Source organism: Ammospiza caudacuta, chromosome Z, assembly GCF_027887145.1.
Source record: "Ammospiza caudacuta isolate bAmmCau1 chromosome Z, bAmmCau1.pri, whole genome shotgun sequence".
In the NCBI taxonomy this organism is placed as follows: Eukaryota; Metazoa; Chordata; class Aves; order Passeriformes; family Passerellidae; genus Ammospiza; species Ammospiza caudacuta.
The window spans coordinates 70,018,620-70,034,563 of NC_080632.1; the positions used below are offsets into that span (position 1 = coordinate 70,018,620).

The 15,944-nt window shown below is 45.2% G+C and overlaps 1 protein-coding gene across 1 annotated transcript in view; it reads left to right on the plus strand.

Moving 5' to 3' along the window:
- Positions 1-7,360: 7,360 nt before the first annotated feature.
- TRPM6 (transient receptor potential cation channel subfamily M member 6) overlaps positions 7,361-15,944 on the plus strand; it is an 86,932-nt gene continuing 78,348 nt past the window's right edge. The window contains exon 1 of the mRNA XM_058824416.1: positions 7,361-7,708. Within this exon, the coding sequence (XP_058680399.1) occupies positions 7,361-7,708 (348 nt within the window). The remainder of the gene's footprint in view (positions 7,709-15,944) is intronic.

The window sequence follows — 15,944 nt, forward strand, 5'->3', positions numbered from 1 at the left end:
AAGCAAAAGAGCAGCAGCCGGGCAGAGCAGTGCCAGAGAACGAAAGGCCCTGGGGGCCCTGGCCCATGCTGGACCAGGAACCCCAAAACTGGCTCACACAGGGGGACCCGGACCAGTAGGACAAACCAGAATCCCCAAAAACATAAGGAGGCCTCGCAGTGGGCCCGGCCCAGAAATTTCCTGAGCCAAACGGCCCAGGCCAAACCCATGAGGAAGGCTCTGCACTCCCGCAGGCCTGAACCCTGCTGCCAGCACAATGGCAGCACGGGTAGTGAGATGCTTCCTTTCCCCTAAACCACTGAGGCATGCCAGCAGCAGGGAAATAGAAGCCTTCCCCAGCAATCCCATCTGGGGTCTGGAGATGTTTGTTTCCCACAGCAAACCAGCTATGGTCTCCTCCAACTGTGCTCTCTCCCTCTGCAATGCATCGGGTTTGTCTCTCATCCGCCCCGTGGCATCATCCCCATCCCCTCCGGGCTGGGGATCAGAGGCAGAACTCTCTGGATGCACCTGCCCCCCCATGCCACTAGGGCACAAGAGAGGCGGCGGCCTCCATGGGACAATCCCCGAAAAACCACCCCCCAAACCGCCGAGAATGCTGATCTTAAAAACAGGCAGCTGGACTGCCACAACAGTCAGCTGGCGGGCAGCCCCCGCTCCACGGAAGGAGAGACCCCGCTCCGGGACGGCTGCTGGGACGTCCGGTGGAAGCAGCGGGGAGGGAGCCGGAACTGGGGAGGGAACCGCGCTGAGCGTGGGATCCGCCGTGAGCTGCTCTGAGGGTCCCGCGGGCTCAATGGCGTTTTCTGCCGCTGACTCTGGGGTCCGCTGCGGAGGCAGTGGGGACGCGCGGGAACACGCTGTTGCTGCGTCCCTTGGCTCTGAAAGCGGCGGCAGGCGCGGCACGGGCAGCAGTGGAGCCACGAGGAGCGGCGGAGCGGCGCTGTTGCTTAGCAACAGGTCAATCGCAGAAAGTGCTGTCTCTTCTGCCGTCTCAGGCACAGGCTCTGGCGGGGGCAGGATCTCCTGGAGTGACGGCTCTAGCAGGGGCGTGGAGGAAGCCTCAGAGACCGGTGCCGCCCCCATGTCTGAAGGCGGAGTCTGAGAGGCCGGCACTGGCTTGAGCGGCCACTCCCATCCCCCCAGAGAGAGAGAAGGGGGGGGAGGAGAAAACTCCATCTGAGCATGCTCCGTAGCAAGAGTAAAAAAACTTCTTCGCGCCGCGAAGTTTCGCCCCCCCCCGCCATGAAGCAGGGGGGGCTGGGAAGAAAAATGTCCTCCCCCACCGCGTCTTCTGCCAAAGGTGGTGGAAACGGAGCTTGGCCATAACAATTAGAGATCCATGGAAAAAGAGCTGCTCTGTGTTTCAGAACTGGGAAAAGCTTTATAAATGCTGGGTAGATAGAAGGCAGGACACGTCCCTGGCTCCAGACAAACTGGAGAATGGAGTCCATGCACTCCCAGACAAAAAGCATCTAAAGCATACAGAATATCAGTAAAGAACCCAAAAAGCTTTGCCCATCTAAAGAACCCATAGATATCTGTTTCTGACAAAAAGCAACCGTCTTCTCTGCACCAATATTTCCAGAGGGCAATAAGCTTTTCCTCTGAAAGAGAGAATTGAATCTCTTCTGGCAAGGCATGTGTCTGCCAAACGAACAGCCACAAGCTACGAAGGGCTGGTTCATCAGGGATAGAAAAGCCCACAGTACCTTTTGAAAGAGTCCAGCTTGCTCTGGCCAGCTCCACAGGTCTGCTGCTCTTTTCCATCATCTTTCCTGATGGTTTTCCAGAAGAAAGATTCTCTTGTGATCAGCCTTGGCTGTGAACTCTGTCCAAATCAGGATCTTCAGTTCTTCAGCTCCTGGCTTGAATCCACTTTCTGATCACTTCAGAGCAACCATCAAATGCTACACATACAGGATTTTTACCCAGTGCAGCAATTTGCTCCTCTGGTCTTATCAGATTAATCTTTGCTCTTACACGAGGGGTCACCAGATATTACAGCGTCCTGAGTGGGCGCGGCTGGTGAGAGAGAGACGGTGAATCTTGTTTCTTGATCAGAAGGCATATTTATTAAGATATTATATATAATACATTATTACTATACTAAATAGAATATAGAGAGAGGTTTTGCAGAGCTGCTAGCTAAGCTAAGAATAGATAGAAAAGAATCTACAACAAAGTTGTGTTCAAGGACTCAGTCCCCTAGCTTGCACTGGTGATTGGCCCTTAATTACAAACATAGGAAATGAGCCAATCAAGGTGTCCCTGTTGCATTCCACAGCAGCTGATAATAATTGTTTACCTTCTCTTCGTGGGCCTCTGGCCTCCCGAAGACGCAGAAATCTGAAAGAAAGGATTTCTGTGGAGAAATGTCTGCAACACTGGGGTAATGTCTGGAAGAAATATCATTGAAGAATCCACATGCCTGTCATTTGACACAGTCCAGGAAGCTAAGTCAGACAGTAATCTTACCTTCTAGCAGTACTCTGAAAGTACTTTTGAAAAATATGTTGACCACTCTGAGAAACACCAGGAATGAGAGAGCTACAGAAGAGAGGCAATATTCCCTGAGAAGGATTTTACAAAACCCTCAAGACTGCTTATTCTTAGAAGTAAGAATTGGGTTATTGGTCAATAAAGGTTCCCCAGAAATGTGGACATTTTTAAAGGTGATACTGTTTAGCTACACATACTACCTGATGAGTCATTGGATGTTGAGGTAAAGACCACAATGTTATCCTTTTATCCTGGATCTTCCTTGTGTGTGTCTTCACTACCTAAAAGGAGATTGTAGTGAGGCAGATGTTGGAGTTCTGTCCCAATTAACAAGAGAAGACAAGATGAAGCCTCAAGTTGTGCCAGGGAGGCTTAGATTGTTTATTAGGGTAACCTTCTTCCCTGGAAAGGCTGCCAAGTAATAGGACAGGCTGCTCAGAGAAGTGATAGAGTCACCATCCCTGGAGGCTTTCAAAAGATGTGTAGATGTGGCACTTATATTCAAAATTCTCTTCTTTCTTGTCTCCTGTTGAAGCACATTTATCATGTGAACAAGTAAATGACTGACATTTATATCCCTGTCTGTGTTCTATCATCTTTTAATAATAAAAAAATTCTATTTGTGATGAGGGAAGTAATGTTCTCTTTTGCTGGCAGATAAGTTTCTAATATCAGTGTGCATTGGGCAACAGGAGAGAAGATTTACTATGATCAGACCTGGAACAATCATTGTATATATGCATACTGTGAAATAAGCAATAAAGCATGACTTAAGTTTGCTCCCAGGAGGTTGTCTTCATACACTGTATGTTGAAGGCAGAGACCAAAGCAGAAAATTCTGTTCTGTTGTAGTTCAGAATCTGCATGGTAAAAAAATATTTGTATTTTGTGCTATAATGAACAACATTCTGCCACAATGCCTTTCCCGATCATGCTAAAGCAGAGGCTGAAATAAGTAATCATCTGATGAGTGTGTTCAATATATCTGCTGCCAGCCTTTGGTCTTGGATTGACTTACACTACTCCTTTAGTTTTATTGAATAAAGATAAGCCTGAAGGCAGGTTGGTTTGCTGATGATGATATAAATGGGGAGAAATCTAGAAGCAGCCTACCACTTTTTTTCCTTGCTCCTCTCTTTGCTGCATCATCAGTTCTTGAAGGTCTGCTAGGGCACTAAGGCAAAGGTAAAGGTGTGTATACAGTCTTATGAAACTCGGTATCTTCAGTGTGCTTGGACACGATGAAACAATGAAACTGGGAGTTCCCTCTAAAACAGATTAGTGCCTGACATATAAATTAGTTTGAGCTTTTTCATTCTGAACTCTGTATGAATATCTAGTAGATTCTGCTTGATTAAACGTGATGGATGGAAAAAACACCAAAAACATTTCATTTTGCTGGATATGAGGTATGATATAACAGATCTTAGAGAACAGATTGGGTCTCTGGATGTTTATGCCTTTGCAGGCCACCCATGGAAACAACAGAAACAAAACCATTCCTCTGTGGTAAGTGTTTGTATTAAGCATATTATCCTCCTTTGAGATTGCTTTTTGGTACACTTGGACTTTGTAAACTATGCAAGGTGATTAATGAATTAATGCAGTCGTACTTTGACAAGTATACATTTAACTTACTTAGGACATGAAAAGCAAGAGATGTGATGATGCACTGTTCCTAATGAGTGTCGTAGAACTGAGCTGTCTGCACTGCTGTTGAGGTGACAGATCAGACACTGGAAATAAAGCACTAACAAAAACAGAAGCTTAAAAGATGGACAAGCAAGACAGCACTGGTCTTAAGGTAAGTCTGTAGAAATAAGATTGATAAGGAGGAAACATCTCAGCAGTTCTGGTTTCTAGAGGAAACAAGAGAGTACATGAGAGTGATGTGGACTTCGAACTACTAAAGTGGCTGTTATAAAACATACCACATGTATTCTCATATCAGTGAAGTTCTGAGGAATTGGGCGTGGGAATTTGCAGCATAAATTGGCTCATATAGCTTTTTGCAGATTTTTAGGTCTTTGTACTAGGTAAGAAATGGCAAGACCTGATTTCAGGGAAGACTGAGAATATCTTATGTCTGAAAGACTCTTCACAACTTCATAAAAAATGGCAGAAACTTGGAATTAAGAAAATGCTTGCAATCAGTGGAACGTGTACAGCTAGCTGTGACACAGTAGCTGCATGTGCTGGGATACTTGTGTTTCAAGTTCCCTATGGAGTTCAGATTCATATGAAGAGTGGGCACAGGAACAGTTACTAATACATCCTATTATAAGATTTATTTTCTTCATTTATAAACATTGATGATACTAGCAAATTGAGCCAAAATCTTCTATGCTGACTCAGGATGACTTGATTGAGAAAATTTAATTGACAGTAACGTAATACCTTAAAAAAAGGATGTAGCTAGGTGAAGAATTAACATGATGTTCAACACTTGCTAAAATTTCTAGAAGTCCATCCTGTTATTAGAAGCTGTAATACTTTCTTAAGGTCTACCATGTGGGAAATGCAATATAAAAGTCTAAAGACAAAATAGAAGAAATACAAGAAGTAGAAAACCATGTTTGGCAGGGGGCTGGAAACAGTTTTATTATCCTCTCTGTCTTTGAAATAACAGTTCATATGAAACTACTGCCAAGTTTGACAGCTAGTATTTCCAGAGGTCCTGAGGCATGCCCAAGGACCAAGCAGACTCTGCTTTTTTGGGGTGCTGCTCAGACTGTGTGTACGAGCTATCTTCTCCCTGGTGCTCACAGAGGCTCTGCTCAGGCGCCAGCAATGGAACAACATGGCCTGAAGGCAAGCCTCTCCTGTAGGGAGGAGGAGGGACACATGAGCACAACAGAGAAAGATAAGAATTGGCTGAGCAGGAAAATTAGAAATTGAGACAGAAAATGGAAGAAAGATCTAGAATGTACAAGTGGATAGGAAATATAGACAACATCCAGAATTGGATGGACATTTGAGCTCACAGTCAATGCAGTGGCCAGAAACCAACAAAATAAAAGAAACAGCAGTCAAGAAGCAGATGAGAGAGCAGAGCTTAGATATGAAGGAAATGGAGGCTGGGGTTTATTATAGGAAGAGGGTAAGTTTGAGATAAGAGGAAATGGAGATTGGCTGAAAAGTAAGGTTTGAGAAACAAGTTGAAGAAAACAAAGACTGGAAACTAATTCAGGATAAAGAAGAATGCAGTACAACCAAGTATAATTATTGTAGGGACTTTGTTTGGTTTGATGGCTGTGGTCCTTGGGACATTCAAGGGCTCCAGTCCTGTAGGGGAAAGTGGTAACTGCTGAGGGGCTGCTGAAGTTCCTTTAAGTTTTGTCAGTGTGGAAAAACTAATACAGAAAGTGTGTGAAGATGACTAGGAAGATCAAGAACCTAAGTGTTCAAAATTTTATCCAGATTTCATCACTTTATAAAGACTTTAATTAATACACTGGTCACAGACAGTTTTCTTATTCATTGGTTGTGTTCACTGTCATGAGCTGTAATACTGCTACTGTTCCTTTTTTACCTTATTGCCTTCAATAATGTCTTGATTACCTGTGATTCAAGTCTTCATATTTCATAATTCAAGCAAATTGCTACTTTCCTCTTGGACCTTCTTGTTACTTTCATCATAAATTATACCATGAATTTACTTTTACAACCCCTTGAAAAATGACTGAGGCATTATGAGAGGGGCTGAGGTGGAGGCAAACCAGAGTCAAAAAGCATGTGCTGGGTTTGGGGTGCCTATGATGCAGTTTCCTATGTTGAGAAAGAATTTGGCAGGGTGAAGAGAGCAGCTGGGCCCGGGAAGGGAGGCATGTGAGCGGTGATCTGCTCGGCCTGGCCATCGTGGGTCCTGCGGCGACCAGGGCAGAGTGGGTGCTTGGCTGCCCCATGCAGGAAAGCGTGGCCGCGAGGGCAGATAGCGCCTGCCAGGATTGGGGGCAGATAGCGCCTGCCAGCACTGGGGACAGATAGCCCCTGCCAGCACCGGGGGCAGATAGCACCTGCCAGCACTGGGGGCAGATAGCGCCTGCCAGCACTGGGGGCAGATAGCGCCTGCCAGCGCTGGGGGCAGATAGCGCCTGCCAGCACTGGGGGCAGATAGTGCCTGCCAGGATTGGGGGCAGATAGTGCCTGCCAGGATTGGGGGCAGATAGCGCCTGCCAGGATTGGGGGCAGATAGCGCCTGCCAGCACTGGGGCAGATAGCACCTGCCAGCACTGGGGGCAGATAGCGCCTGCCAGCACTGGGGGCAGATAGCGCCTGCCAGCACCGGGGGCAGATAGCACCTGCCAGCACTGGGGGCAGATAGCGCCTGCCAGCACTGGGGGCAGATAGTGCCTGCCAGCACTGGGGGCAGATAGCGCCTGCCAGCACTGGGGGCAGATAGCGCCTGCCAGCACTGGGGGCAGATAGCGCCTGCCAGGATTGGGGGCAGATAGCGCCTGCCAGCACTGGGGCAGATAGCACCTGCCAGCACTGGGGCAGATAGCGCCTGCCAGCACTGGGGGCAGATAGCACCTGCCAGCACTGGGGGCAGATAGCACCTGCCAGGATTGGGAGCAGATAGCGCCTGCCAGGATTGGGGGCAGATAGCGCCTGCCAGCACTGGGGCAGATAGTGCCTGCCAGCACTGGGGCAGATAGCACCTGCCAGCACTGGGGGCAGATAGCGCCTGCCAGCACTGGGGGCAGATAGCGCCTGCCAGGATTGGGGGCAGATAGCGCCTGCCAGCACTGGGGCACCGGGGGCAGGTAGCGCCCGGCTCGCTCAGAAGCCAGGGGTAAAGGACGGCGCCCCGCCCGCCCCGCGCTGCCGCCGCGGGCCAAGGATCGCGGCCCGGGCCATGGCGGCGTGGCGGGAGCTGCTGCTGTCGCCGCCGGGCTCCGTGTGGCGCTGCTGGGGACGCGGCTGGCAGGCCCCGCACGGCGAGGGCGCCGACCCACAGGTGAGGGCGGCGCGGCCGGCGGGGACCCCGCTGTCCCCCAGCACGGGCGGTGCCGTGTCCCTCGTGTCCCTCGTGTCCCTCGTGTCCCTCGTGTCCCGGCGGGCAGCGGAGGCTGTGAGCGGTCTGCCCGGCCTCGGCCGGCTCGGCCGGAGCGCTCGCCGCGCCGTGAGGGGCGTTTGGGGCCAACCCGCAATGGGCAGCAGGCTCCGTCTGAAAAGTGCAGGCGGCTTGGGGGGAGCAATCAGCGTTAGCTGACGGCAAAGAGAAACCCCACGGCTTCCGGGGGCTGTTTCACCAGGGATTTGGTGTTCTGGGGCCGGTGCTGTTTAGCTCCGGGTATTTCTGCAGACGGAGACTTGAGTGGTTTCATACAAACACATAGATCTGCTTGTATTCTCGTGGCCGTGAAAGGCAAAAAAAAAAGACCCCACGCTAGGGGTAGGCAGTTTTGCCGTAGTGCTATTCCAAATGGCCACGAGGTTAGGTGCAACATGTCAGAAAAGTGCCTCCAGCTTTAGTAAATTGTCACTATTTCTACTGTGATGCTGAGTGAATGTTTTTATTTCTTTGTTTGTGGTTTTGGAGTTTTTTTTTTTCTGTTTGTTTTTTTCTTTAAATTTAAAGATAGAACGTTTGTGATTCAGATGTTTGGGATTGCAAAAGAGAGGTCTGCTACTGTACATAACATTACGAAGCTGGATAATATTTCACACAGATCATGCTGTAGCAACATTGTTGTAGCAAAGTATCTTCTGAATCTTTTTCAGATATGCTTGCTGATAAAAAGAATATGTATACAGTGGAATATTCTTTATATATCTCTTCATGAATACCCTTTTCAAAATACAAAATATCTTGTAAACTAAGGAAAAATATGAGCTAGTGTTTTGAGTTGTGAACACCTGAAGTCAAAACACAAAATTCTGCTACCAAAACACTGCAGTAGCCGAGTTTTAGAGATTCATGTCTTTTGGACCTGCCAGGGGAATTGCAGTGTTACTTATAAGAATCAGTAGATACTGATGTGAGCCTAAAATGAGTTTAAGGAAATATCATCACAGTTTTCTTTCTCTCTGAAGCATGCTGTAAAGTTGTGAAATCAATTTACAGGTTTTTGGTAAGTTTATCTTATACCATAACAACTTTATTTGAAATAATATCAGGCTTATATTGTAGTAGTAAAACCACATTAAGCAGCAAATAGGTTACTGTGTTTGAACCAGTTTCCTTAATTGTTTTGTGACTTGGTAAGGAAAAAATGTAGATTTCATGGCGGTTACGAGGTCAGGGTGTAGCCACAGCTCTCGGAGCAGATAATTGTTACTTGCTACTGCTCTCCCCTTCTGCCCCTTTGTGACCCCCTAGTGAAAGGCAAAATGCCACGTACTAGCTTGAAAAGAGCAGAAGGTAGGTGAGTTTGAAATGTCTACTGCTCATAAAGGAAAACATAATTTCAATAAACATGTCTGTTCAGGCATACATATGATTATGCAGTAGAGACAGTACTCCAGTCTGGGCTGTGGGTAAATGATTTACCTGCCTCCATTTCAGTTTTCAAAATTGATGTTGGCGCCTAAGAGCAGAGATCCCTCTGGAGCCAGTGAAACCTTGTGTACATGTTGACTGGCTTTGTGGAGAGCCTCATGGGCCTGGAAACAGTGGAGCGTCACTCCTTCATTCTCCCCAGGACTTCTTGTTTGCCTCTGCATAACCACACTGGGAGGTGTCCTGGATAATAGAAAACAGGATTTAATGGCCATGAAGCCAGAACTGTGCTGTCTGTAAAGTGGGATTGCAGCACAGGACAGCATGTCACGGGAAAGCTGCAGCAGTGTGAGGGGAAGGTCAGTCCCTTCGTGGGGCTGTCAGCACTAGGATGAACGTGATTGCTGTCACAAATAGGAATGCACAGACCATGCTGGACTACTGTATCCCATCTACAATGTCTGACAGTGTAGCTGTAATCTGGTCTGTGGAAGCTAAATGAAACTATTCCAGGAGGAAAAATCTATGTGAACTATTGCATTACTCTTCGTACCTATTTTCCTACATAAATAGCTCCTTCATCCCTCCTTTTTGTGTTCAGATTATTTTAAGTTTATTTTTTACTTAGTAGCACTATGTTAAGTGAAAAGGTGGATCCCTGCATGTGTGTCCTCCAGCAGGCTGATCTATAGGTTTTTCTGTGCTCTCCATGGAGGTATTAGGTTCAAAGAGGGTAATCCAAGTTTTTGGGTATTGCAGCAATGAATTTGAGACTCCTTGGGTGATTGACAGCACAACCTGAGGTGATCACAGTTTTGCAAGTTTTGGTCTTCCCTCTGTTGCTTTCAGACAGGCTCTATCAAATGCTGTGTGAACCTTCCTTGATTCTTGTAATGTATAAACTTATTACCATGTAACATACATTCTAGGTAAAATCTTGTGATTGACTCTGTGTGACTTGAATTACCAGTACTTTTGCTTTACGTTCAACTATCTAACACTTTCCCTCAGTTTTTGAGGTGGTCACACTTTCACCTTCCAGGTGAAAGAATAGAGACCCTGGTCAGGGGCCATAGCTGTTTAAGTCTCAAAGAAAGCAGATAGCATTAAAGCACTCGTCTTCATCCTTTCTGTAGGATTGCCATTCCTTTGCATCTCTGTGATAGTTCAGTTGTTGTTACATCCTCTTCCAAGTTGTACAGTACTCTCTGTCCATCATATAGGAACAGAATGAGGCATCTAAAAACAGTTTCTGAACTTTCTTGTTCTTTTTACCAGGACAGAAGCCAGGTGCTGTCATGATGTACTTTGATAAATGCTAGTCAGCAGAAAGGGTTTTTAAAACTCATTGGTGATGTGACATATTGTCATCTCTGTTTCCACATCACAAGCTAATAAAATTGCTGCTTCTGGTTTTTCGTAGTTGTTAAGTCTTAGAGATGTGAGTGGAGGTCAACCCTCTTCTGTGTTATCAGTAATGGAAATGTCTGCAGAGGAATGGTGTTGGGGCAGATGCATGCCTGCCAGCCTTCAATGGTTTCAGGTACAGTGGTCTGGAACTTGGTAAGCACCGTGGCTGCACTTCGGTGTCAGCCCTGTGATGTAAGAAAATTAGTGTTTCCACAATGGAAACACAAGTGAGACTTTTCCTAGTGAGCTCCTCCTCTAATGCTAGAGATTGCACATGGGTGATGGGGACTCGGTTGTATCTCTGAAGGGTTGGCAGCCTGTTCTGACTCTCTTGCTCTTTAGGCTCATTGTCAAGGTCAGGCTGTGGAAATACATTTTTTACCAGCCTGGCTGGGGTGGGATGATCCCAGGTTTGATCAGTCCTAGACCTATCAATCCTATAAACCAGTGCATTTTATTACCTTGTATTGACTGGCTTTCCATTTAATCCCCAAAGAGGCATAGCAGTACTTCTGCTAGTACATCCCAAGTGCTTATGAAATACGTCCCCCTCTCTGCCTGCTGCTCAGCCAGTGTTTCAGAAAGGCTGTGTGGCAGTGCTGTGCAACCTCAGCCCTCACAGTGAGCTCCTCCTGTCCATTCTCCTTACAGCTCCCTCCTTGCCCTGCCCCTTCTCTCATCACTTGTGCCACCACAGCTCCTGAGACCATCCCGACACACATGCAGGCATCCTGGTGAGCAGAGTGCTGCCAGAAGGCTGGGTGGCACTTGGAGCTGCCGTTTAAGGGAGAGGAGTTGCCGTCTTGGTGGAGCAGACAGGAGAGCATGCCTTGGAACAGAGCCCGCGGGCTGGGAGCCTGGAGCACAGCCCAGCTTTGTGCCAGGAGGGCAGTGCTGATGGCTGCCAAGTCGTTCTGTGCAGCCTGGCTTAAACTGCAATCACAGCTGCTCCTTTCTGCCTGGCCCTGGGGAAACCTCAGCCTTGGGGAGTCACTTTGGCCACTGTTGCAACCCCCAGTGAATAAACAAGGGGATAAGCCTGGTGAGGTGGAATATGTCTTGGACATGAGGCTGAAGGTGCAGAAGGACCTGGTGGAGAGCTTAGGGGGGTGTCCAGGTGGTCTCTGGGGCAAAGGGGTGCAAAGGGGCCCTGCAGTGCCCTGAGGCTGCTCTCTCAGGCAATGTGTGACTCTTGCTCCAGCTACTTTGTTGGTCTGCAAGTGTTCGATGGATTGATGATGTGACTTATCTGTCATTAAAAACAATTTATTATTAACTGTGAGCCAATATGGAAAAGGAAAACTTTTTTTTTTGGAGGGTGGTGTGGAGGGCAGAGCTGAGGAGAGTGATAAGACATGTCCAAGTGAGAAATGCAGAAGTGAGGCTGACCATACCTTCAGCCTCTTTAGAAAGCGCCCAAGATGTGTTTCCTCTTTCTCTGGAAAATGCAATTTCAGTTCTGTGACCTGTCTTGTAATGTGTGCAAGGGCCGCTGTATGCAGCTGTCAAGCCCAAGAAGATTTTGTGACTATGTGAGACAAGCAATGGAGCAAAAATAAGAATTCTGATAGAAATGTCAGTGAACACTCATATGGCTGAACATGAGCTGTGTGGATTGCTCGCATCATGGAATCATAAAAGCACAGAATAATTTGGGTTGGCAGTGACCCTGAAGATCAGCTAGTTCTTACCTACCTGCCACCTTCTTCTAGAGCAGGTTGTTAATAACATGTGACTTCCTGGGGCCCTTCATGCTTCCTCCAGCTGAATTTTGCAACTTGCATTTGCTTTTCACGTCGGATACTACAGATATATCTGACCTTTACAAAGTCACCTCTGTAGTCAACATTAAACCCTGTGTTGGGAAAACTTAAAAAAGGCAAAAGAAAGCTCTGATATTTACTATCAGATAATTTTTTTCTCTTCCTCCTCCTGGTTTAAACCAGGTAGACCTTTGTTCTCCGTGATTTTGAATCCTTTGATGAAGGCACACACTTGTCACAGCAATGAGTAGCTGACCTCTGTGATTGCTCAGTGCTGGGTAGGTGAGACCAAATTTTAAAAAGAGCAAGTTGATTAGCTCTTGATAAGATCAGGCGCTTAACAAGTAACAAGTAACAAGAACTACCTTTCTGTGACTGGCTTTCAAAGTGGAAATCTGAATGAGACTTGAAGCATTGTATTGACCCTCTGAATAATACATTTGAAACATCATTTTCTTACGGCTTCTTGGATTTTCACTTTAAAATTGCTTACAATAAGATCATTTGATTTGGGATACGTAACTTGCTTTGAATATTTATAATTTTCTGATTATATCGCATTAATTACTAAAAAACCACCAAATGCCTGACTTTCTTTGGGACTGACTTCCCAAATATTGTTGGTAAGACTGGTAGGACTGTGCATTAAAAAATGATGACAATTTTGTCTCCAAAAGACACACAGTAAAATAAGGCATGGTTATTTTTAAAGATGTATAATAATTTTCAAATATAGTTTGGATCAATTTGCCATTTCTTCCTCTATTACTGGTGCCTGCTTTTATTTGCTGCAAGTTTTAGGCATCTCCTATAATTTATTCTGCAATTTGGACTATTTTTGTCAATAAAAATATTTAGAATTTGTATTTCTGTATCTTTACGTATTACTAACTTGTTCAGTAATTAATATTTTATACTGCCCATTGAACTGGTTTTATAAGAGATGATATACAGTATTATATTGTACATAGTGCCAAAATAAACCAAATATCAGCTTTTAGCGAGGTGGCTGCCATCAGCCACAGGCATGTTTTTTATGATGTCTATGGGCCACAGTTATAAAGCAGTCAGATCCAAACTGTCAGCAATCACCATGCTTCTAGAACAGTGGGTTTTGGAGTGACCTGCTTTCACTGAATTGCATCTCATGTCACAGAGACTTTTTGCATTTAGAGTTGGGGAAACCTGTTTCTAAGCAATTCGCAGATATCTCCTTCCAGTACAAGATTTCTGGCAATGTTTTTGAGACCTGTTTCAAGGATCAAGCTGAAGAATACAAACTGCGGTTTGAGATTCCTTGTGTTTACTTCTTTTGCAAAATCCTGGGATGCTGGCAGCAGTGTTGAGGCGAGGTTTGGTGTGTCCTTTCCCACCTAGCCCAGTGCCATGGGCTGTGCAGAGGGACAGGAGTGCCCAGCCCCAGCCTCTGCAGGGCAGGAGCTCCTCCACCAGCGCTGCCTTCTGAGCTGGGTGTGCTCTTGGGTGGAGCAGCACTCCTTGGTGTGTTTTTCTAAGACATTGCATGTTCAGGGATAGCAGAAAGGCTTACTTGATCGGTTAATAAACTTAAATAGTAGAAAGTAATAAACTAATTGAAGGTCTAATATTCCAGACTAAGATAAGATTTCCATCAGTTCTTTGTTCCCTGTGTCCCAGGAGTCAAGATGAGCTTTTTTCACAAGGAGAGTTTTAGTTTTAGTATTTCCTACATTTGTTGTCATTTGGTATATGTGTTGGTATTTGTTGTGTTGTGTGGTCTACTCTGGATCAGAAGCACCACATTGGAAAGCCCAATAAAGTCAAAGAGTTTTTGTTTTTTTGGCTAAGCTTGTGTTCAAAATAGTGGAAACAGTTTTATGAGCCTTTGATGCAAGACCCTAATCCAGAAAATCACTTAAGCATACCTACTTAGGTTTTAAGTACAGTTGATTAACTGTGAAAGAAAGTGCTACAGCACTGCATGGAGTGAAGATTGAATTAGTGTATTTTTGAAAAGCTAGCACACTACTTTTGTTTTGATGACAAAAAACCCTAAGATATCTCTTCAGAATGGCTGACAAGTTTTAAGAAGTTCTGTTATCCTTCTCTGACTTGGGTCCACATTTATCCTGCAAGCCCAGGTGACTTTTGTTAGTGTTTGTACGGTATTTGTGAACACCTAGGAATATGTTTCCAGTGGATGAGTTTAAATTGGTTATGAGGAAAAAATCACAGAAATTTTGCTGTGACCTGAAATTACATACTATCTTTAAAAGGGGAAAATATAAAAGCTTCTCAGGGCTACTGAATCAGCAGTCTGCCTGCAAAGGCAGTTTGAGATTAGCTGATAGCTTTTTTATGATTGGACATGGTGGTTTTGGAAGCTTTTAAATGAAATTATTTGAATATCTTTCACATTTTTCACCATATCTTTCAAATCTTAGTGACTGTTAGTGAGAAAATTTTCTAATGAATTCTATTGCTTATAGTTGTGTATTTCCATAGGCATGCAGAATCTTGAACACTGGGGCAAAGCAGTAGGTAAGAAAGACTGTAAAAGCAAAAGCTGCCAATTAGATGCACCACTGTGTTGTAGTGATGGAGATCAGAGGAACCGTAGCCTGTCTGTATTACAGAGCCAGGTGGTTGTCCTGTGACAGGGTAGCCTGAACACCAGGAAACTCCAGAAGTCCTGTGAGGCCATGGAAAACCTCTCATGAGTTCATATTTTACTGCATGTGATCCTGGAGTTTTGCAATGTTTTTCTGCCCTACGTGGATCCAGAGTGGTGCTCTTTGTTTAGCAATCAATTGTTACATTACTTCATACCATAAGCATGCATGGAGTGGGTGCTGAACCACAAAGTTCCTGCTCTGAAAAGCTTGTGTGAGACAGCCTGTTAAGTTGGAAATCTCTTTAATGCTGGCAGTAATTTAACCAGTTGGTAATGAAGCCATGCAGAGTTTTCAGGGGTAAGGAAGGGTTCAAGATATACCAGCGTGCTTAAGCCCCAAGCTCTTGTGAAATAGTCTTGAGTACTAGCTTACAGGAACTCTGGCTGCATTTCAGGTATCTAATGTTACTGCAAGTGACTTGCTACATGGGAAGTTAATTTGCAAAGGGTTTAAGTTACTTTAGGACACTCTGTTTGTACCACCTGTAATTAAGGGAAGTTCTTTCCCTCCTCTGATGTATTTGAATAAAGGTTTGTCACAGACTGCACCATGCTGACTTCTCACAGACACCTGAAAATAGCACCTCCCTCCTTCGCAGACACTAAAAGTTAGTTTGGATCTTTCAGATATTTCTGATTATTATATTTTTATTTCTGATTATTAGCTAAGTTCTTTGCAGGTATGCTTGCGTACTGAGGCAATTCTATTAGCCCCATGATCATCTGTTGCTTTCTTAAAGAGTGTTTGCTTTCATCTAATAATTTTGAGGGCAAGAAAAGGCTGTATAAAAGTTGTATATGATGCATTTTTTTTTAAGTTTTTTTTTTCTGATATTGTGACAAATCTGTCCAACAATGCAGGAGTAGAAATAATGGCACCAGTAAAGATCTTTTAGAAAACCCCAGCTCTTTGGAAGTGACATTGTGTACTGGTTTCACTAAACAGAGAGTGTATGAAGAGCTGACGTATGGTGCTAGACAGAACTTTTCAGCTCTTGAAGTACTGTTTTGGCTAAGGCACTGTGTTTCTCTGTTATCAGTACAAATTTGTTGCAGTTTCAGTAAGCTACTTACAACTTGATTGTTCTGCCTGGTTTCCAGCACAACGGTATTTTGCTGGACTAAATGAACTAACCTGTTATGTAAACTGGCTAGTCATTGTGTGATTTCT